The sequence below is a fragment of the Myxine glutinosa genome, chromosome 6 (genome assembly GCF_964187855.1).
Source record: "Myxine glutinosa chromosome 6, kmMyxGlut1.1, whole genome shotgun sequence".
Lineage (NCBI taxonomy): Eukaryota > Metazoa > Chordata > Myxini > Myxiniformes > Myxinidae > Myxine > Myxine glutinosa.
This window is the reverse complement of record NC_136266.1, coordinates 4,161,598-4,188,783: the sequence shown is the minus strand read 5'-3', so window position 1 is coordinate 4,188,783 and position 27,186 is coordinate 4,161,598. Positions and strand designations below refer to the sequence as shown.

The 27,186-nt window shown below is 28.1% G+C and overlaps 1 protein-coding gene across 2 annotated transcripts in view; it reads left to right on the top strand.

The window, feature by feature from the left end:
• LOC137429549 (T-box transcription factor TBX2b) overlaps positions 1-27,186 on the top strand; it is a 148,543-nt gene that overhangs the window by 90,383 nt on the left and 30,974 nt on the right. For both annotated transcript variants that reach the window (XM_068119546.2, XM_068119547.2), the window contains exon 3: positions 2,037-2,183. In XM_068119546.2, coding sequence (XP_067975647.2) covers positions 2,037-2,183 — 147 coding nt within the window. The remainder of the gene's footprint in view (positions 1-2,036; positions 2,184-27,186) is intronic.

Below are 27,186 nucleotides of genomic sequence, written 5' to 3'. Positions count from 1 at the left end.
TGAAAACTATTTTCAGAACAAATAAAATGCATTTCTTGTCCAGAGCCATCATCAAATCCAATGACTCATTAAATAGTTTAAGTTTATTCATCAAACTAGCGTGACTCGGCGCGCCTCACCACACGTCGTTTCAGAGGGGTAGGCATCTTTGACCATTTCGGTGTCTTTTGGGTTTCATGGTGTTTTGGGTCTTCAGGGCCATTTGGGTCTTCAGGGTCTTTTGTATCCTCTGGGCCTTTAAGGATATTTTGGGTCTTTGAGGTCTTCGGGGTGTTTTGGGTCTTCGGGTTGTTTTGGGTCTTTGGGGTGTTTTGAGTCTTCGGGGTGTTTTGGGTCTTCGGGGTGTTTTGGGTCTTCGGGGTGTTTTGAGTCTTCGGGGCGTTTTGGGTCTTCGGGGTGTTTTGGGTCTTCGGGGCGTTTTGGGTCTCCGGGGTGTTTTGGGTCTCCGGGGTGTTTTGGAACTCCGGGGTGTTTTGGGTCTCCAGGATGTTTTGGGTCTTCAGGGTGTTTTGGGTCTTGAAGGGTATTTTGTGTCTTGGGGGTCTTCAGGAGTCTGAAGGGTCTTGGGGAAATTAAAGGGTCATCAACGGTCTGAGGGTCTCAGCAGTCTTAACGCAATTAAGAGGGTTAATTAAGAGGGTGGTAATTTTATTTGAAGAAGAAGAAGACGTTTTCGTCGCATATAAACATACATACATACATACTGTCGTGCGAATCCCTCCGGTTAATACCAGAGACCGCGGAAGACCAGAACGGCTTTAACGGAGGCGATGATCAATACGGATTGTGACGATCAACGCGGGCGATCAACGCGGGAAGAGAAAAAGGGAAGAGGAAGAAGCGGGAGCGCGTAACTGTGGAAGGGGAACAAACTCAAACGGACACCAGAGTGGAAGGGAATGAGAAATAATAAAAGGGTTTATTGTAATAAAGATCGGGACAGGGAAACGCGACGATAAACCTAATTCCTAAATTGGAATCCCACACACCTCACTTCACATATGCCACACAGGAATGAATTACGAAAATAACTGTCCGCCGTGTTCGTGTGAAATGTGGTGTGTCTTAACTGTCCGTCATTCAATGCGGCCTCGTCTGGCACGGCTCCAAACTCCGGTGCGGAGATATCCTCCGTCCGCCTCGCACGCTTCGCTAGGCCCCGAGCCAATGCCCTCGCCGTTTGCACACGAGGTCCCGTTCACCACTCTAAGCTCCAGAAGCACCGATCCCCGCTCCAAGCACCACGAGCGAACCGGCATCCCGATGAAGAGAAGCACAGGGACCAACAGATGTCGTACGGAGCCAATAGACCAGCGAAGAACGGCAAAAGGGGAGAGAGGGCCAAAAGAGAGCAATTGCGACTGCACGCTATGAAACCCAAGAGAGCTGCTAAAATGTCGTGCAGCGCACTTTTATAACATGGGCAGTGACGTCAGCCATGGCGCGCCACCAACCAGTGCCTTCCACCGAACCTTCCAACTCCCCTCCAATCACACGTTCCCTGCGGCGCGGTCATAGCTCGTGGTGTAGCTGACGGCGGCCACCCGGCGGTGCCCCGTTCTGGCTTCTTCCAAAGTCGTTGTAAGGGGATGGGGATTTAATTACTGTGTGCGCTAAAGGGCCTATCTACGTGTTTATATGGGTATGCGTTGCCATAAGGTACAAAGGTTTGATTACCAGGTGTGACACACAAGGGCTGTTATCTTTAATCCCTACAACTACTTAGCACACGAACATCCTGGTATGTTCACAGGTATACTCCTTAACCGACAAACCGGACTAAACACACAGAACTTATTGCAGGTAGATTCCCTATCGCGACAGACGAAGCATGTTACCTTTCAGATCTACCTGACTCTAGATATTGCTCTACCCCACCGACATAACAATACATACATACATACGGTATATACATACATAGCGAACTATATACGTTTGCTCTATTATAATAAGATGTTCCTTGTCATACAGTGTTACATTATATGATGCTCACTAACAGATAATAAATGCTACATCCATGTCCTCTTTACCTTCAGACGATATTGAACTCGATGCACAAGTATCAACCACGGTTTCACGTAGCACGTGCCAGTGAGGTGCTGCACCTGCCCTACAGTGCATTCCGCACATACGTCTTCCCAGAGACTCAGTTCCTGGCTGTCACTGCTTATCAGAACGACAAGGTCAGTCGAGGTTTTTTTTTCTTTGCAGGAATGAGGCTCATGGAAGAGCAAGTTAGAATTGACAATGGGAGAAGTATCAAGGGAACGAATGATCAGGATAAGTGAGAGAGATGGGGAGCAAGGAGGGGGAGAGAGAGATGGGGGGTGAGGAGGTAGAGAGAGATGGGGCGAGGAGGGAGAGAGATGGGGGGCGAGGAGGGAGAGAGATGGGGGGCGAGGCGGGAGAGAGATGGGGAGCAAGGAGGGGGAGAGAGATGGGGGGCCAGGAGGGAGAGAGAGATGGGGGGCCAGGAGGGAGAGAGAGAGATGGGGGGTGAGGAGGAAGAGAGAGATGGGGGCGAGGAGGGAGAGAGAGATGGGGAGCAAGGAGGGGGAGAGAGATGGGGGGCCAGGAGGGAGAGAGAGATGGGGGGCCAGGAGGGAGAGAGAGAGAGATGGGGGGTGAGGAGCAAGAGAGAGATGGGGGCGAGGAGGGAGAGAGATGGGGGGTGAGGCGGGAGAGAGAGGGGAGGGGCAAGGAGGGAGAGAGGGAGGGGGCGAGGCGGGGGAGAGAGGAAGGAGGGAGGAGGGAGGAGGGAGGGAGAGAGGAGGGAGAGAGAGAGAGAGATGGGGACCAAGGAAGGAGAGAGAGATGGGGACCAAGGAAGGAGAGAGAGATGGGGACCAAGGAAGGAGAGAGAGATGGGGGGCGAGGAGGGAGAGAGAGATGGGGGCGAGGAGGGAGAGAGAGAGAGAGAGAGAGAGATGGGGGTCGAGGGGGAGAGAGAGGGAGGGGGCGAGGGGGGAGAGAGAGATGGGGGTCGAGGAGGGAGAGAGAGAGAGAGAGAGAGAGATGGGGACCAAGGAAGGAGAGAGAGATGGGGGGCGAGGAGGGAGAGAGAGATGGGGGCGAGGAGGGAGAGAGAGAGAGAGATGGGGGCGAGGGGGAGAGAGAGGGAGGGGGCGAGGGGGAGAGAGAGGGAGGGGGCGAGGGGGGAGAGAGAGATGGGGGTCGAGGAGGGAGGGGGAGAGAGAGATGGGGGTCGAGGAGGGAGAGAGAGAGAGAGATGGGGGGCGAGGTGGGAGAGAGAGAGAGATGGGGGCGAGAGGGGAGAGAGAGGGAGGGGCGAGAGAGAGATGGGGGGCGAGGAGGGGCGAGAGAGAGATGGGGGGCGAGGAGGGAGAGAGAGAGATGGGGGGCGAGGAGGGAGAGAGAGATGGGGGGCGAGGAGGGAGAGAGAGAGATGGGGGGCGAGGAGGGAGAGAGAGAGATGGGGGGTGAGGAGGGAGAGAGAGAGAGATGGGGGGCGAGGAGGGAGAGAGAGAGATGGGGGGCGAGGAGGGAGAGAGAGAGATGGGGGGCGAGGAGGGAGAGAGAGAGATGGGGGGCGAGGAGGAGGAGAGAGAGGGGCTGACTGATCAATGTAGATTTCAGACTCTTCGTCCATTTGTGAAAAGATTATTTAATCCAGCAATCTGATCCAGACTACTGAACATAAGTATGCTAACAAGCACTTGAGGATGAGCCTCATCAAATACATATCGAACCATCCATTACACTTCCAAAACATCAATGTGATCAGTTTTTCACGATCGGGCTCAAAGCTGAAGAAAAGGTATGACAACAGGTGCGATGAATAGAGAGGGTGAAGAGCTGGTGGTGAGGATTGGGATGGAATGGGATGGATTGGGATGGAATGGGATGGATTGGGATGGAATGGGATGGATTGGGATGGAATGGGATGGATTGGGATGGAATGGGATGGATTGGGATGGAATGGGATGGATTGGGATGGAATGGGATGGATTGGGATGGATTGGGATGGGATGGATTGGGATGGATTGGGATGGAATGGGATGGATTGGGATCGAATGGGATGGAATGGGATGGATTGGGATGGAATGGGATGGATTGGGATGGAATGGGATGGATTGGGATGGATTGGGATGGGATGGATTGGGATGGAATGGGATGGAATGGGATGGATTGGGATCGAATGGGATGGAATGGGATGGATTGGGATGGAATGGGATGGATTGGGATGGAATGGGATGGATTGGGATGGAATGGGATGGATTGGGATGGAATGGGATGGATTGGGATGGAATGGGATGGATTGGGATGGAATGGGATGGATTGGGATGGATTGGGATGGAATGGGATGGATTGGGATGGATTGGGAATTGGGATGGATTGGGATCGAATGGGATGGAATGGGATGGATTGGGATGGATTGGGATGGAATGGGATGGATTGGGATGGAATGGGATGGCCATAGCTGGTTCTTTAAAAAGCGGGAAATCCACAAGATTACCAATCGGAGCGGACAGCACAGAACACAACTAAATTTGGTGGTGGTGAGGACTTCTCGTATTGGGTTATTTGAGGCCTAACCTTTTCCTCGTTTGTGTCTGCGATCGTTTTTATTGTACTTTCTCTCTATTACCTTCAGTCCTTTTATTTTCACCACTCCTTCATTTCTTTCTAATCATATCCTCTGTCTAATGTCTAAAAAGATAATCATTTCCTCCTTATCTCACACCTGCAGCGACCACACAACTTCCTCCTCTGACGATCTTCCATTTTGCCCATTCACCTTTCCATTCACACTTTGATCATGAAGGTACCACCATACACCGTCATGGTCTTTTCTTGAACCTTTTTCCTTTACTCTACCCTGCTTTTACCTCACCTTCAAATAAAAAAGGTAGTCCTTCCTACCACACTATCCAATTGCTTATATACACTTCCATGATCCTGCTCGAGCTACGCTCCACCTGGCTTGTTCAGTTGGTTGTATTGGGGTTTTCCCCCCTTTTTCATCCTCCCAGCCTCCCTATCCTTGTTTCGGCGAATACCCAGATAACAATTCCCAGAAAGAGGAAGGTGAAACATTTTAAAGCACAGTGAAGACCGATTGACCATTTAGAGCTTCAGACCACTTCGACCTTTTTTTATTACAAATAAGTTACAAACTAGAACGGCACTCAGTAGAGAGCATACCTCCGCCAGGTGAACAGTTTACGTTTTGTATCGTGGAGTAGACCAGAAAATCACAACGCAGAATCACATTTAATCAAAATCATCAGTCCACAACTTTTTGACATATCCTGCTTTGTATCGTTTTTGGCCGGATCTCCAAATGGGGAAGAATCACTTTAAAAACTATATGGTATTCATAGAATACTTACCCTGCGCAGTCAACTTGGTGTGAGCCAACTCTTCTGTTTTTGAACGTTTCTTTTTTTTTTTGCTCCAATATGGCTGCCAGACCACGTGAGCGATGACATCATAATTTTATATTCTCTAATATAATTGTTGCATCGATCATGCTCAATACATTTCAAACTGATCAGACGAAGCGTTGTCCCTGTCGAATTATGACGTCTAAATTATGGCACCAATGACGTCATCGTTAACACCTATTTCCCATATGGGGTTCTCTACAATGAGCCACGTTTCAATGTTTAAAATGCTGACACGGCACACACTTTACTTTACTGAAATGCAGACACAAATGTTATATTTTTATCAAAAATTGTCAGAATTTCGCCAGATCTGTTTTGGTCGTGTGTTCATATACCTCAGCGATTGATAAATCTGAAATCAGAATTTTATTTGAGGTCAAAATGACCCCGTGAGGTCGCTCCGTACTTTGCCTGCTCGCCATGTGCAGTGTGATAATTAATTCCATGCCCACGCTAGAATACTCTTCTTCTTCACGCAATAACAACTTATAGCTTCCAGACCGTACATCCAATCATCTTGAAATTTTGCACACGTTACACTTCATTACCTCTACTACAATATAAAGTTTCACGTCGATCAATGAAGCGGTTCAAGAGTTATAAATTTTTTAATATTTTCGCTTAATTATTTATATCTGCCAAACCACGTGACCTATCGCAAATTCCAAAAGGACGTTTTAGTAGACTGATATTCTGAACACATCGGTGAAGTTTCCCCTCGATAGGATCACAAATGAGGGAGGAGCTAGGTTTTAAAAGTTTATGCTTAAAAACTTCATAACTCTGAAACCATGTGACGCATGACGTCATGCTCGGTGACTTTTTTGTTGGGCATGTGTATGCGATTCTGCCTGCAAAGTTTGGCCTCGATCTGTTCAGTCGTTTTGGAGAAAATTGGATTTTAGTGGTTTTTCAGGCTTTACACTCAAAACAATATGGCGTCCGAACCACGTGACCTACGACGTCATTATAGCTTTATTTCTGCATCAATTTATACCGAGAAGATGCTCAAGAAATTTCATACTGATCGGATGAAGTTTTTTACTTGTCGAATTACGACGTCATAACGGCGGCACCTCTGACGTTATCATTCACATATGTTATTCCGCATCGAGAGTTCTTTGCAATGAGACCTGCCTCAATTATTTCTGTGCAGCAGTTTTTTTGATATAGAGGTGCAAATTTTTTGGTTTTTCCAAGATGACGCCTGTACCACGTGACCTGTGACGTCATAATATTCACTAAACTATTCTACAGGAGGAGGCCCTCCTGTGGTGAAAATTTCATGTTAATCGGACCAACGGTTGACGAGAAAATGAATTTTTAAAATGCAGACACGCACAAACCCGAATGCTTAACCTTGCCTTTCGCTTCGCAAGCGCAGGGTATTTCTAGTAGCCGGATCCGAATCCGGATCTTCACCAAAATCTAATCATTTCGTCCTTGTCAAATACGCTACATCTCTGCCAAATTTCGTCCGAATCCGTCCGCAACTTTTTGAGATATTTTGTTCACAAACAAACAGACAGACAGGGGCGAAAACATAACCTCCATACAACTTTGGTGGCGAAGGTAACAAATAATATCACCAATATTATAATTCTAATGAAGTCCTAGAAATCATATCACCAATATCATAATTCTAATAAAGTCCAATAAATAAAATCACCAATATCATAATTCTAATAAAGCCCAACAAATAATATCGCCAATATTATAATTCTAATGAAGCCCAACAAATAATATCGCCAATATTATAATTCTAATGAAGTCCGAGAAATAATATCACCAATATCATAATTCTAATAAAGTCCAATAAATAATATCACCAATATCATAATTCTAATAAAGCCCAATAAATAATATCACCAATATTATAATTCTAATAAAGTCCAATAAATAATATCACCAATATTATAATTCTAATAAAGTCCAATAAATAATATCACCAATATTATAATTCTAATGAAGCCCAATAAATAATATCGCCAATATTATAATTCTAATAAAGCCCAATAAATAATATCGCCAATATCATAATTCTAATAAAGTCCAATAAATAATATCACCAATATTATAATTCTAATAAAGCCCAATAAATAATATAGCCAATATTATAATTCTAATAAAGCCCAATAAATAATATCGCCAATATTATAATTCTAATAAAGCCCAATAAATCATATCACCAACATTATAATTCTAATGAAGTCCAATAAATAATATCACCAATATTATAATTCTAATAAAGTCCAATAAATAATATCACCAGTATTATAATTCTAATGAAGTCCAATAAATCATATCACCAACATTATAATTCTAATGAAGTCCAATAAATAATATCACCAATATTATAATTCTAATAAAGTCCAATAAATAATATCACCAATATTATAATTCTAATAAAGTCCAATAAATCATATCACCAACATTATAATTCTAATGAAGTCCAATAAATCATATCACCAACATTGTAATTCTAATGAAGTCCAATAAATAATATCACCAATATTATAATTCTAATAAAGTCCAATAAATAATATCACCAGTATTATAATTCTAATGAAGTCCAATAAATCACATCACCAATATTATAATTCTAATGAAGTCCAATAAATAATATCACCAATATTATAATTCTAATAAAGCCCAATAAATAATATCGCCAATATCATAATTCTAATAAAGTCCAATAAATAATATCACCAGTATTATAATTCTAATGAAGTCCAATAAATAATATCACCAATATTATAATTCTAATAAAGTCCAATAAATAATATCACCAATATTATAATTCTAATGAAATCCAATAAATAATATCACCAATATTATATTTCTAATGAAATCCAATAAATAATATCACCAATATTATAATTCTAATGAAATCCAATAAATAATATCACCAATATTATAATTCTAATAAAGTCCAATAAATAATATCACCAATATTATAATTCTAATAAATTCCAATAAATAATATCACCAATATTATATTTCTAATAAAGTCCAATAAATAATATCACCAATATTATAATTCTAATAAAGTCCAATAAATAATATCACCAATATTATAATTCTAATGAAATCCAATAAATAATATCACCAATATTATAATTCTAATGAAATCCAATAAATAATATCACCAATATTATAATTCTAATGAAGTCCAATAAATCATATCACCAACATTATAATTCTAATGAAGTCCAATAAATCATATCACCAATATTATAATTCTAATAAAGTCCAATAAATAATATCACCAATATTATAATTCTAATAAAGTCCAATAAATCATATCACCAACATTAGAATTCTAATGAAGTCCAATAAATCATATCACCAACATTATAATTCTAATGAAGTCCAATAAATAATATCACCAATATTATAATTCTAATAAAGTCCAATAAATAATATCACCAGTATTATAATTCTAATGAAGTCCAATAAATCATATCACCAATATTATAATTCTAATAAAGTCCAATAAATAATATCACCAATATTATAATTCTAATAAAGTCCAATTAATAATATCACCAATATTATATTTCTAATAAAGTCCAATAAATAATATCACCAATATTATAATTCTAATGAAATCCAATAAATAATATCACCAATATTATAATTCTAATAAAGTCCAATAAATAATATCACCAATATTATAATTCTAATAAATTCCAATAAATAATATCACCAATATTATATTTCTAATAAAGTCCAATAAATAATATCACCAATATTATAATTCTAATAAAGTCCAATAAATAATATCACCAATATTATAATTCTAATGAAATCCAATAAATAATATCACCAATATTATAATTCTAATGAAATCCAATAAATAATATCACCAATATTATAATTCTAATAAAGTCCAATAAATAATATCACCAATATTATAATTATAATAAAGTCCAATAAATAATATCACCAATATTATAATTCTAATGAAGTCCAATAAATAATATCACCAATATTATAATTCAAATAAAGTCCAATAAATCATATCACCAATATTATAATTCTAATGAAGTCCAACAAATAATATCACCAATATTATAATTCTAATAAAGTCCAATAAATAATATCACCAATATTATAATTCTAATAAAGCCCAATAAATAATATCACCAACATTATAATTCTAATAAAGTCCAATAAATAATATCACCAATATTATAATTCTAATAAAGTCCAATAAATAATATCACCAATATTATAATTCTAATGAAGTCCAATAAATAATATCACCAATATTATAATTCTAATAAAGTCCAGCAAATAATATCACCAATATTATAATTCTAATAAAGCCCAATAAATAATATCACCAATATTATAATTCTAATGAAGTCGAACAAATAATATCACCAATATTATAATTCTAATGAAGTCCAACAAATAATATCACCAATATTATAATTCTAATGAAATCCAATAAATAATATCACCAACATTATAATTCTAATAAAGTCCAATAAATAATATCACCAATATTATAATTCTAATGAAGCCCAATAAATAATATCACCAATATTATAATTCTAATGAAGTCCAATAAATAATATCACCAATATTATAATTCTAATGAAGTCCAATAAATCATATCACCAACATTATAATTCTAATGAAGTCCAATAAATAATATCACCAATATTATAATTCTAATAAAGTCCAATAAATAATATCACCAATATTATAATTCTAATAAATTCCAATAAATAATATCACCAATATTATATTTCTAATAAAGTCCAATAAATAATATCACCAATATTATAATTCTAATAAAGCCCAATAAATAATATCACCAACATTATAATTCTAATAAAGTCCAATAAATAATATCACCAATATTATAATTCTAATGAAATCCAATAAATAATATCACCAATATTATAATTCTAATGAAATCAAATAAATAATATCACCAATATTATAATTCTAATAAAGTCCAATAAATAATATCACCAATATTATAATTCTAATAAAGTCCAATAAATAATATCACCAATATTATAATTCTAATGAAGTCCAATAAATAATATCACCAATATTATAATTCAAATAAAGTCCAATAAATCATATCACCAATATTATAATTCTAATGAAGTCCAACAAATAATATCACCAATATTATAATTCTAATAAAGTCCAATAAATAATATCACCAATATTATAATTCTAATAAAGCCCAATAAATAATATCACCAACATTATAATTCTAATAAAGTCCAATAAATAATATCACCAATATTATAATTCTAATAAAGTCCAATAAATAATATCACCAATATTATAATTCTAATGAAGTCCAATAAATAATATCACCAATATTATAATTCTAATAAAGCCCAATAAATAATATCACCAATATTATAATTCTAATGAAGTCGAACAAATAATATCACCAATATTATAATTCTAATGAAGTCCAACAAATAATATCACCAATATTATAATTCTAATGAAGTCCAACAAATAATATCACCAATATTATAATTCTAATGAAATCCAATAAATAATATCACCAACATTATAATTCTAATAAAGTCCAAAAAATAATATCACCAATATTATAATTCTAATAAAGTCCAAAAAATAATATCACCAATATTATAATTCTAATGAAGTCCAACAAATAATATCACCAATATTATAATTCTAATGAAGCCCAATAAATAATATCACCAATATTATAATTCTAATGAAGTCCAATAAATAATATCACCAATATTATAATTCTAATGAAGTCCAATAAATAATATCACCAATATTATAATTCTAATAAAGCCCAATAAATAATATCACCAATATTATAATTCTAATGAAGTCCAATAAATAATATCACCAATATTATAATTCTAATGAAATCCAATAAATAATATCACCAATATTATATTTCTAATAAAGTCCAATAAATAATATCACCAATATTATAATTCTAATGAAATCCAATAAATAATATCACCAATATTATAATTCTAATGAAATCCAATAAATAATATCACCAATATTATAATTCTAATGAAATCCAATAAATAATATCACCAATATTATAATTCTAATAAAGTCCAATAAATAATATCACCAATATTATAATTCTAATAAAGTCCAATAAATAATATCACCAATATTATAATTCTAATGAAGTCCAATAAATAATATCACCAATATTATAATTCTAATGAAGTCCAACAAATAATATCACCAATATTATAATTCTAATAAAGTCCAATAAATAATATCACCAATATTATAATTCTAATAAAGTCCAATAAATAATATCACCAATATTATAATTCTAAAAAAGTCCAATAAATAATATCACCAATATTATAATTCTAATAAAGTCCAATAAATGATATCACCAATATTATAATTCTAATAAAGTCCAATAAATAATATCACCAATATTATAATTCTAATAAAGTCCAATAAATAATATCACCAATATTATAATTCCAATAAAAAAAAATAAAAAAAACACCTTTAGAGGCCATTTTTCCCCGCAAAGCGGGGGTTGGCCTTTTTCGGGAACCGTGGTTGTTGTTGTTTTTCGGTCCCCTTTTTGAAGCAATGTTTTACGGCCAGATGCCCTTCCTGACGCCAACCCTTTTTGCCGCCTTTAACGACAAGCAGGGAATTACCAGTGAACTGGTACTCAATTAGCCGACCTCAGAAGGATGACAGGCTAAGTCAACCCCCCTGGCGTTAATTCAGCGATCGACCGGGATTCGAACCCAGGATCCTTGGGTACTAAGCTGGCACCATAGCCGCTAGCCCAACACCAGGGATAAATAATTCTAATGAAATTATGATAAATAAATAAATGAGATAATTCTAATGAAATCCAATAAATAAAATCACCAATATTATAATTCTATTGAAATCCAATAAATAAAATCACCAATATTATAATTCTAATAAAGTCCAAAAAATAATATCACCAATATTATAATTCTAATAAAGTCCAATAAATAATATCACCAATATTATAATTCTAATAAAGTCCAATAAATAATATCACCAATATTATAATTTTAATGAAATCCAATAAATAATATCACCAATATTATAATTCTAATAAAGTCCAAAAAATAATATCACCAATATTATAATTCTAATAAAGTCCAATAAATAATATCACCAATATTATAATTCTGATAAAGTCCAACAAATAATATCACCAACATTATAATTCTAATAAAGTCAAATAAATAATATCACCAATATTATAATTCTAGTAAAGTCCAATAAATAATATGATCAATATCATAATTCTAATAAAGCCCAATAAATAATATCACCAATATTATAATTCTAATAAAGTCCAATAAATAATATCACCAATATTATAATTCTAATAAAGTCCAATAAATAATATCACCAATATTATAATTCTAATAAAGTCCAATAAATAATATCACCAATATTATAATTCTAAAAAAAGTCCAATAAATCATATCACCAACATTATAATTCTAATAAAGTCCAATAAATCATATCACCAATATTATAATTCTAATAAAGTCCAATAAATAATATCACCAATATTATAATCTAATAAAGTCCAATAAATCATATCACCAACATTATAATTCTGATCAAGTCCAATAAATAATATCACCAATATTATAATTTTAATAAAGTCCAATAAATAATATCACCAATATTATAATTCTAATAAAGTCCAATAAATAATATCACCAATATTATAATTCTAATAAAGTCCAATAAATAATATCACCAATATTATAATTTTAATGAAATCCAATAAATAATATCACCAATATTATAATTCTAATAAAGTCCAAAAAATAATATCACCAATATTATAATTCTAATAAAGTCCAATAAATAATATCACCAATATTATAATTCTAATAAAGTCCAATAAATCATATCACCAACATTATAATTCTAATGAAGTCCAATAAATAATATCACCAACATTATAATTCTAATGAAGTCCAATAAATAATATCACCAATATTATAATTCTAATAAAGTCCAATAAATAATATCACCAGTATTATAATTCTAATGAAGTCCAATAAATCATATCACCAATATTATAATTCTAATGAAGTCCAATAAATAATATCACCAATATTATAATTCTAATAAAGTCCAATAAATAATATCACCAATATTATAATTCTAATAAAGTCCAATTAATAATATCACCAATATTATAATTCTAATGAAATCCAATAAATAATATCACCAATATTATATTTCTAATAAAGTCCAATAAATAATATCACCAATATTATAATTCTAATGAAATCCAATAAATAATATCACCAATATTATAATTCTAATAAAGTCCAATAAATAATATCACCAATATTATAATTCTAATAAATTCCAATAAATAATATCACCAATATTATATTTCTAATAAAGTCCAATAAATAATATCACCAATATTATAATTCTAATAAAGTCCAATAAATAATATCACCAATATTATAATTCTAATGAAATCCAATAAATAATATCACCAATATTATAATTCTAATGAAATCCAATAAATAATATCACCAATATTATAATTCTAATAAAGTCCAATAAATAATATCACCAATATTATAATTATAATAAAGTCCAATAAATAATATCACCAATATTATAATTCTAATGAAGTCCAATAAATAATATCACCAATATTATAATTCAAATAAAGTCCAATAAATCATATCACCAATATTATAATTCTAATGAAGTCCAACAAATAATATCACCAATATTATAATTCTAATAAAGTCCAATAAATAATATCACCAATATTATAATTCTAATAAAGCCCAATAAATAATATCACCAACATTATAATTCTAATAAAGTCCAATAAATAATATCACCAATATTATAATTCTAATAAAGTCCAATAAATAATATCACCAATATTATAATTCTAATGAAGTCCAATAAATAATATCACCAATATTATAATTCTAATAAAGTCCAGCAAATAATATCACCAATATTATAATTCTAATAAAGCCCAATAAATAATATCACCAATATTATAATTCTAATGAAGTCGAACAAATAATATCACCAATATTATAATTCTAATGAAGTCCAACAAATAATATCACCAATATTATAATTCTAATGAAATCCAATAAATAATATCACCAACATTATAATTCTAATAAAGTCCAATAAATAATATCACCAATATTATAATTCTAATGAAGCCCAATAAATAATATCACCAATATTATAATTCTAATGAAGTCCAATAAATAATATCACCAATATTATAATTCTAATGAAGTCCAATAAATCATATCACCAACATTATAATTCTAATGAAGTCCAATAAATAATATCACCAATATTATAATTCTAATAAAGTCCAATAAATAATATCACCAATATTATAATTCTAATAAATTCCAATAAATAATATCACCAATATTATATTTCTAATAAAGTCCAATAAATAATATCACCAATATTATAATTCTAATAAAGCCCAATAAATAATATCACCAACATTATAATTCTAATAAAGTCCAATAAATAATATCACCAATATTATAATTCTAATGAAATCCAATAAATAATATCACCAATATTATAATTCTAATGAAATCCAATAAATAATATCACCAATATTATAATTCTAATAAAGTCCAATAAATAATATCACCAATATTATAATTCTAATAAAGTCCAATAAATAATATCACCAATATTATAATTCTAATGAAATCCAATAAATAATATCACCAACATTATAATTCTAATAAAGTCCAAAAAATAATATCACCAATATTATAATTCTAATAAAGTACAAAAAATAATATCACCAATATTATAATTCTAATGAAGTCCAACAAATAATATCACCAATATTATAATTCTAATGAAGCCCAATAAATAATATCACCAATATTATAATTCTAATGAAGTCCAATAAATAATATCACCAATATTATAATTCTAATGAAGTCCAATAAATAATATCACCAATATTATAATTCTAATAAAGCCCAATAAATAATATCACCAATATTATAATTCTAATGAAGTCCAATAAATAATATCACCAATATTATAATTCTAATGAAATCCAATAAATAATATCACCAATATTATATTTCTAATAAAGTCCAATAAATAATATCACCAATATTATAATTCTAATGAAATCCAATAAATAATATCACCAATATTATAATTCTAATGAAATCCAATAAATAATATCACCAATATTATAATTCTAATGAAATCCAATAAATAATATCACCAATATTATAATTCTAATAAAGTCCAATAAATAATATCACCAATATTATAATTCTAATAAAGTCCAATAAATAATATCACAAATATTATAATTCTAATGAAGTCCAATAAATAATATCACCAATATTATAATTCTAATGAAGTCCAACAAATAATATCACCAATATTATAATTCTAATAAAGTCCAATAAATAATATCACCAATATTATAATTCTAATAAAGTCCAATAAATAATATCACCAATATTGTAATTCTAAAAAAGTCCAATAAATAATATCACCAATATTATAATTCTAATAAAGTCCAATAAATAATATCACCAATATTATAATTCTAATAAAGTCCAATAAATAATATCACCAATATTATAATTCCAATAAAAAAAAATAAAAAAAACACCTTTAGAGGCCATTTTTCCCCGCAAAGCAGGGGTTGGCCTTTTTCGGGAACCGTGGTTGTTGTTGTTTTTCGGTCCCCTTTTTGAAGCAATGTTTTACAGCCAGATGCCCTTCCTGACGCCAACCCTTTTTGCCGCCTTTAACGACAAGCAGGGAATTACCAGTGAACTGGTACTCAATTAGCCGACCTCAGAAGGATGACAGGCTAAGTCAACCCCCCTGGCGTTAATTCAGCGATCGACCGGGATTCGAACCCAGGATCCTTGGGTACTAAGCTGGCACCATAGCCGCTAGCCCAACACCAGGGATAAATAATTCTAATGAAATTATGATAAATAAATAAATGAGATAATTCTAATGAAATCCAATAAATAAAATCACCAATATTATAATTCTATTGAAATCCAATAAATAAAATCACCAATATTATAATTCTAATAAAGTCCAAAAAATAATATCACCAATATTATAATTCTAATAAAGTCCAATAAATAATATCACCAATATTATAATTCTAATAAAGTCCAATAAATAATATCACCAATATTATAATTTTAATGAAATCCAATGAATAATATCACCAATATTATAATTCTAATAAAGTCCAAAAAATAATATCACCAATATTATAATTCTAATAAAGTCCAATAAATAATATCACCAATATTATAATTCTGATAAAGTCCAACAAATAATATCACCAACATTATAATTCTAATAAAGTCAAATAAATAATATCACCAATATTATAATTCTAGTAAAGTCCAATAAATAATATGATCAATATCATAATTCTAATAAAGCCCAATAAATAATATCACCAATATTATAATTCTAATAAAGTCCAATAAATAATATCACCAATATTATAATTCTAATAAAGTCCAATAAATAATATCACCAATATTATAATTCTAATAAAGTCCAATAAATAATATCACCAATATTATAATTCTAAAAAAAGTCCAATAAATCATATCACCAACATTATAATTCTAATGAAGTCCAATAAATAATATCACCAATATTATAATTCTAATGAAGTCCAATAAATCATATCACCAATATTATAATTCTAATGAAGTCCAATAAATAATATCACCAATATTATAATTCTAATAAAGTCCAATAAATAATATCACCAATATTATAATTCTAATAAAGTCCAATTAATAATATCACCAATATTATAATTCTAATGAAATCCAATAAATAATATCACCAATATTATAATTCTAATAAATTCCAATAAATAATATCACCAATATTATATTTCTAATAAAGTCCAATAAATAATATCACCAATATTATAATTCTAATAAAGTCCAATAAATAATATCACCAATATTATAATTCTAATGAAATCCAATAAATAATATCACCAATATTATAATTCTAATGAAATCCAATAAATAATATCACCAATATTATAATTCTAATAAAGTCCAATAAATAATATCACCAATATTATAATTATAATAAAGTCCAATAAATAATATCACCAATATTATAATTCTAATGAAGTCCAATAAATAATATCACCAATATTATAATTCAAATAAAGTCCAATAAATCATATCACCAATATTATAATTCTAATGAAGTCCAACAAATAATATCACCAATATTATAATTCTAATAAAGTCCAATAAATAATATCACCAATATTATAATTCTAATAAAGCCCAATAAATAATATCACCAACATTATAATTCTAATAAAGTCCAATAAATAATATCACCAATATTATAATTCTAATAAAGTCCAATAAATAATATCACCAATATTATAATTCTAATGAAGTCCAATAAATAATATCACCAATATTATAATTCTAATAAAGTCCAGCAAATAATATCACCAATATTATAATTCTAATAAAGCCCAATAAATAATATCACCAATATTATAATTCTAATGAAGTCGATCAAATAATATCACCAATATTATAATTCTAATGAAGTCCAACAAATAATATCACCAATATTATAATTCTAATGAAATCCAATAAATAATATCACCAACATTATAATTCTAATAAAGTCCAATAAATAATATCACCAATATTATAATTCTAATGAAGCCCAATAAATAATATCACCAATATTATAATTCTAATGAAGTCCAATTAATAATATCACCAATATTATAATTCTAATGAAGTCCAATAAATCATATCACCAACATTATAATTCTAATGAAGTCCAATAAATAATATCACCAATATTATAATTCTAATAAAGTCCAATAAATAATATCACCAATATTATAATTCTAATAAATTCCAATAAATAATATCACCAATATTATATTTCTAATAAAGTCCAATAAATAATATCACCAATATTATAATTCTAATAAAGCCCAATAAATAATATCACCAACATTATAATTCTAATAAAGTCCAATAAATAATATCACCAATATTATAATTCTAATGAAATCCAATAAATAATATCACCAATATTATAATTCTAATGAAATCCAATAAATAATATCACCAATATTATAATTCTAATAAAGTCCAATAAATAATATCACCAATATTATAATTCTAATAAAGTCCAATAAATAATATCACCAATATTATAATTCTAATGAAGTCCAATAAATAATATCACCAATATTATAATTCAAATAAAGTCCAATAAATCATATCACCAATATTATAATTCTAATGAAGTCCAACAAATAATATCACCAATATTATAATTCTAATAAAGTCCAATAAATAATATCACCAATATTATAATTCTAATAAAGCCCAATAAATAATATCACCAACATTATAATTCTAATAAAGTCCAATAAATAATATCACCAATATTATAATTCTAATAAAGTCCAATAAATAATATCACCAATATTATAATTCTAATGAAGTCCAATAAATAATATCACCAATATTATAATTCTAATAAAGCCCAATAAATAATATCACCAATATTATAATTCTAATGAAGTCGAACAAATAATATCACCAATATTATAATTCTAATGAAGTCCAACAAATAATATCACCAATATTATAATTCTAATGAAGTCCAACAAATAATATCACCAATATTATAATTCTAATGAAATCCAATAAATAATATCACCAACATTATAATTCTAATAAAGTCCAAAAAATAATATCACCAATATTATAATTCTAATGAAATCCAATAAATAATATCACCAATATTATATTTCTAATAAAGTCCAATAAATAATATCACCAATATTATAATTCTAATGAAATCCAATAAATAATATCACCAATATTATAATTCTAATAAAGTCCAATAAATAATATCACCAATATTATAATTCTAATAAATTCCAATAAATAATATCACCAATATTATATTTCTAATAAAGTCCAATAAATAATATCACCAATATTATAATTCTAATAAAGTCCAATAAATAATATCACCAATATTATAATTCTAATGAAATCCAATAAATAATATCACCAATATTATAATTCTAATGAAATCCAATAAATAATATCACCAATATTATAATTCTAATAAAGTCCAATAAATAATATCACCAATATTATAATTATAATAAAGTCCAATAAATAATATCACCAATATTATAATTCTAATGAAGTCCAACAAATAATATCACCAATATTATAATTCAAATAAAGTCCAATAAATCATATCACCAATATTATAATTCTAATGAAGTCCAACAAATAATATCACCAATATTATAATTCTAATAAAGTCCAATAAATAATATCACCAATATTATAATTCTAATAAAGCCCAATAAATAATATCACCAACATTATAATTCTAATAAAGTCCAATAAATAATATCACCAATATTATAATTCTAATAAAGTCCAATAAATAATATCACCAATATTATAATTCTAATGAAGTCCAACAAATAATATCACCAATATTATAATTCTAATAAAGTCCAATAAATGATATCACCAATATTATAATTCTAATAAAGTCCAATAAATAATATCACCAATATTATAATTCTAATAAAGTCCAATAAATAATATCACCAATATTATAATTCCAATAAAAAAAAATAAAAAAAACACCTTTAGAGGCCATTTTTCCCCGCAAAGCGGGGGTTGGCCTTTTTCGGGAACCGTGGTTGTTGTTGTTTTTCGGTCCCCTTTTTGAAGCAATGTTTTACGGCCAGATGCCCTTCCTGACGCCAACCCTTTTTGCCGCCTTTAACGACAAGCAGGGAATTACCAGTGAACTGGTACTCAATTAGCCGACCTCAGAAGGATGACAGGCTAAGTCAACCCCCCTGGCGTTAATTCAGCGATCGACCGGGATTCGAACCCAGGATCCTTGGGTACTAAGCTGGCACCATAGCCGCTAGCCCAACACCAGGGATAAATAATTCTAATGAAATTATGATAAATAAATAAATGAGATAATTCTAATGAAATCCAATAAATAAAATCACCAATATTATAATTCTATTGAAATCCAATAAATAAAATCACCAATATTATAATTCTAATAAAGTCCAAAAAATAATATCACCAATATTATAATTCTAATAAAGTCCAATAAATAATATCACCAATATTATAATTCTAATAAAGTCCAATAAATAATATCACCAATATTATAATTTTAATGAAATCCAACAAATAATATCACCAATATTATAATTCTAATAAAGTCCAAAAAATAATATCACCAATATTATAATTCTAATAAAGTCCAATAAATAATATCACCAATATTATAATTCTGATAAAGTCCAACAAATAATATCACCAACATTATAATTCTAATAAAGTCAAATAAATAATATCACCAATATTATAATTCTAGTAAAGTCCAATAAATAATATGATCAATATCATAATTCTAATAAAGCCCAATAAATAATATCACCAATATTATAATTCTAATAAAGTCCAATAAATAATATCACCAATATTATAATTCTAATAAAGTCCAATAAATAATATCACCAATATTATAATTCTAATAAAGTCCAATAAATAATATCACCAATATTATAATTCTAAAAAAAGTCCAATAAATCATATCACCAACATTATAATTCTAATAAAGTCCAATAAATCATATCACCAATATTATAATTCTAATAAAGTCCAATAAATAATATCACCAATATTATAATCTAATAAAGTCCAATAAATCATATCACCAACATTATAATTCTGATCAAGTCCAATAAATAATATCACCAATATTATAATTTTAATAAAGTCCAATAAATAATATCACCAATATTATAATTCTAATAAAGTCCAATAAATAATATCACCAATATTATAATTCTAATAAAGTCCAATAAATAATATCACCAATATTATAATTTTAATGAAATCCAATAAATAATATCACCAATATTATAATTCTAATAAAGTCCAAAAAATAATATCACCAATATTATAATTCTAATAAAGTCCAATAAATAATATCACCAATATTATAATTCTAATAAAGTCCAATAAATCATATCACCAACATTATAATTCTAATGAAGTCCAATAAATCATATCACCAACATTATAATTCTAATGAAGTCCAATAAATAATATCACCAATATTATAATTCTAATAAAGTCCAATAAATAATATCACCAGTATTATAATTCTAATGAAGTCCAATAAATCATATCACCAATATTATAATTCTAATGAAGTCCAATAAATAATATCACCAATATTATAATTCTAATAAAGTCCAATAAATAATATCACCAATATTATAATTCTAATAAAGTCCAATTAATAATATCACCAATATTATAATTCTAATGAAATCCAATAAATAATATCACCAATATTATATTTCTAATAAAGTCCAATAAATAATATCACCAATATTATAATTCTAATGAAATCCAATAAATAATATCACCAATATTATAATTCTAATAAAGTCCAATAAATAATATCACCAATATTATAATTCTAATAAATTCCAATAAATAATATCACCAATATTATATTTCTAATAAAGTCCAATAAATAATATCACCAATATTATAATTCTAATAAAGTCCAATAAATAATATCACCAATATTATAATTCTAATGAAATCCAATAAATAATATCACCAATATTATAATTCTAATGAAATCCAATAAATAATATCACCAATATTATAATTCTAATAAAGTCCAATAAATAATATCACCAATATTATAATTATAATAAAGTCCAATAAATAATATCACCAATATTATAATTCTAATGAAGTCCAATAAATAATATCACCAATATTATAATTCAAATAAAGTCCAATAAATCATATCACCAATATTATAATTCTAATGAAGTCCAACAAATAATATCACCAATATTATAATTCTAATAAAGTCCAATAAATAATATCACCAATATTATAATTCTAATAAAGCCCAATAAATAATATCACCAACATTATAATTCTAATAAAGTCCAATAAATAATATCACCAATATTATAATTCTAATAAAGTCCAATAAATAATATCACCAATATTATAATTCTAATGAAGTCCAATAAATAATATCACCAATATTATAATTCTAATAAAGTCCAGCAAATAATATCACCAATATTATAATTCTAATAAAGCCCAATAAATAATATCACCAATATTATAATTCTAATGAAGTCGAACAAATAATATCACCAATATTATAATTCTAATGAAGTCCAACAAATAATATCACCAATATTATAATTCTAATGAAATCCAATAAATAATATCACCAACATTATAATTCTAATAAAGTCCAATAAATAATATCACCAATATTATAATTCTAATGAAGCCCAATAAATAATATCACCAATATTATAATTCTAATGAAGTCCAATAAATAATATCACCAATATTATAATTCTAATGAAGTCCAATAAATCATATCACCAACATTATAATTCTAATGAAGTCCAATAAATAATATCACCAATATTATAATTCTAATAAAGTCCAATAAATAATATCACCAATATTATAATTCTAATAAATTCCAATAAATAATATCACCAATATTATATTTCTAATAAAGTCCAATAAATAATATCACCAATATTATAATTCTAATAAAGCCCAATAAATAATATCACCAACATTATAATTCTAATAAAGTCCAATAAATAATATCACCAATATTATAATTCTAATGAAATCCAATAAATAATATCACCAATATTATAATTCTAATGAAATCCAATAAATAATATCACCAATATTATAATTCTAATAAAGTCCAATAAATAATATCACCAATATTATAATTCTAATAAAGTCCAATAAATAATATCACCAATATTATAATTCTAATGAAATCCAATAAATAATATCACCAACATTATAATTCTAATAAAGTCCAAAAAATAATATCACCAATATTATAATTCTAATAAAGTACAAAAAATAATATCACCAATATTATAATTCTAATGAAGTCCAACAAATAATATCACCAATATTATAATTCTAATGAAGCCCAATAAATAATATCACCAATATTATAATTCTAATGAAGTCCAATAAATAATATCACCAATATTATAATTCTAATGAAGTCCAATAAATAATATCACCAATATTATAATTCTAATAAAGCCCAATAAATAATATCACCAATATTATAATTCTAATGAAGTCCAATAAATAATATCACCAATATTATAATTCTAATGAAATCCAATAAATAATATCACCAATATTATATTTCTAATAAAGTCCAATAAATAATATCACCAATATTATAATTCTAATGAAATCCAATAAATAATATCACCAATATTATAATTCTAATGAAATCCAATAAGTAATATCACCAATATTATAATTCTAATGAAATCCAATAAATAATATCACCAATATTATAATTCTAATAAAGTCCAATAAATAATATCACCAATATTATAATTCTAATAAAGTCCAATAAATAATATCACAAATATTATAATTCTAATGAAGTCCAATAAATAATATCACCAATATTATAATTCTAATGAAGTCCAACAAATAATATCACCAATATTATAATTCTAATAAAGTCCAATAAATAATATCACCAATATTATAATTCTAATAAAGTCCAATAAATAATATCACCAATATTATAATTCTAAAAAAGTCCAATAAATAATATCACCAATATTATAATTCTAATAAAGTCCAATAAATAATATCACCAATATTATAATTCTAATAAAGTCCAATAAATAATATCACCAATATTATAATTCCAATAAAAAAAAATAAAAAAAACACCTTTAGAGGCCATTTTTCCCCGCAAAGCGGGGGTTGGCCTTTTTCGGGAACCGTGGTTGTTGTTGTTTTTCGGTCCCCTTTTTGAAGCAATGTTTTACAGCCAGATGCCCTTCCTGACGCCAACCCTTTTTGCCGCCTTTAACGACAAGCAGGGAATTACCAGTGAACTGGTACTCAATTAGCCGACCTCAGAAGGATGACAGGCTAAGTCAACCCCCCTGGCGTTAATTCAGCGATCGACCGGGATTCGAACCCAGGATCCTTGGGTACTAAGCTGGCACCATAGCCGCTAGCCCAACACCAGGGATAAATAATTCTAATGAAATTATGATAAATAAATAAATGAGATAATTCTAATGAAATCCAATAAATAAAATCACCAATATTATAATTCTATTGAAATCCAATAAATAAAATCACCAATATTATAATTCTAATAAAGTCCAAAAAATAATATCACCAATATTATAATTCTAATAAAGTCCAATAAATAATATCACCAATATTATAATTCTAATAAAGTCCAATAAATAATATCACCAATATTATAATTTTAATGAAATCCAATGAATAATATCACCAATATTATAATTCTAATAAAGTCCAAAAAATAATATCACCAATATTATAATTCTAATAAAGTCCAATAAATAATATCACCAATATTATAATTCTGATAAAGTCCAACAAATAATATCACCAACATTATAATTCTAATAAAGTCAAATAAATAATATCACCAATATTATAATTCTAGTAAAGTCCAATAAATAATATGATCAATATCATAATTCTAATAAAGCCCAATAAATAATATCACCAATATTATAATTCTAATAAAGTCCAATAAATAATATCACCAATATTATAATTCTAATAAAGTCCAATAAATAATATCACCAATATTATAATTCTAATAAAGTCCAATAAATAATATCACCAATATTATAATTCTAAAAAAAGTCCAATAAATCATATCACCAACATTATAATTCTAATAAAGTCCAATAAATCATATCACCAATATTATAATTCTAATAAAGTCCAATAAATAATATCACCAATATTATAATCTAATAAAGTCCAATAAATCATATCACCAACATTATAATTCTGATCAAGTCCAATAAATAATATCACCAATATTATAATTTTAATAAAGTCCAATAAATAATATCACCAATATTATAATTCTAATAAAGTCCAATAAATAATATCACCAATATTATAATTCTAATAAAGTCCAATAAATAATATCACCAATATTATAATTTTAATGAAATCCAATAAATAATATCACCAATATTATAATTCTAATAAAGTCCAAAAAATAATATCACCAATATTATAATTCTAATAAAGTCCAATAAATAATATCACCAATATTATAATTCTAATAAAGTCCAATAAGTCATATCACCAACATTATAATTCTAATGAAGTCCAATAAATCATATCACCAACATTATAATTCTAATGAAGTCCAATAAATAATATCACCAATATTATAATTCTAATAAAGTCCAATAAATAATATCACCAGTATTATAATTCTAATGAAGTCCAATAAATCATATCACCAATATTATAATTCTAATGAAGTCCAATAAATAATATCACCAATATTATAATTCTAATAAAGTCCAATAAATAATATCACCAATATTATAATTCTAATAAAGTCCAATTAATAATATCACCAATATTATAATTCTAATGAAATCCAATAAATAATATCACCAATATTATATTTCTAATAAAGTCCAATAAATAATATCACCAATATTATAATTCTAATGAAATCCAATAAATAATATCACCAATATTATAATTCTAATAAAGTCCAATAAATAATATCACCAATATTATAATTCTAATAAATTCCAATAAATAATATCACCAATATTATATTTCTAATAAAGTCCAATAAATAATATCACCAATATTATAATTCTAATAAAGTCCAATAAATAATATCACCAATATTATAATTCTAATGAAATCCAATAAATAATATCACCAATATTATAATTCTAATGAAATCCAATAAATAATATCACCAATATTATAATTCTAATAAAGTCCAATAAATAATATCACCAATATTATAATTATAATAAAGTCCAATAAATAATATCACCAATATTATAATTCTAATGAAGTCCAATAAATAATATCACCAATATTATAATTCAAATAAAGTCCAATAAATCATATCACCAATATTATAATTCTAATGAAGTCCAACAAATAATATCACCAATATTATAATTCTAATAAAGTCCAATAAATAATATCACCAATATTATAATTCTAATAAAGCCCAATAAATAATATCACCAACATTATAATTCTAATAAAGTCCAATAAATAATATCACCAATATTATAATTCTAATAAAGTCCAATAAATAATATCACCAATATTATAATTCTAATGAAGTCCAATAAATAATATCACCAATATTATAATTCTAATAAAGTCCAGCAAATAATATCACCAATATTATAATTCTAATAAAGCCCAATAAATAATATCACCAATATTATAATTCTAATGAAGTCGATCAAATAATATCACCAATATTATAATTCTAATGAAGTCCAACAAATAATATCACCAATATTATAATTCTAATGAAATCCAATAAATAATATCACCAACATTATAATTCTAATAAAGTCCAATAAATAATATCACCAATATTATAATTCTAATGAAGCCCAATAAATAATATCACCAATATTATAATTCTAATGAAGTCCAATTAATAATATCACCAATATTATAATTCTAATGAAGTCCAATAAATCATATCACCAACATTATAATTCTAATGAAGTCCAATA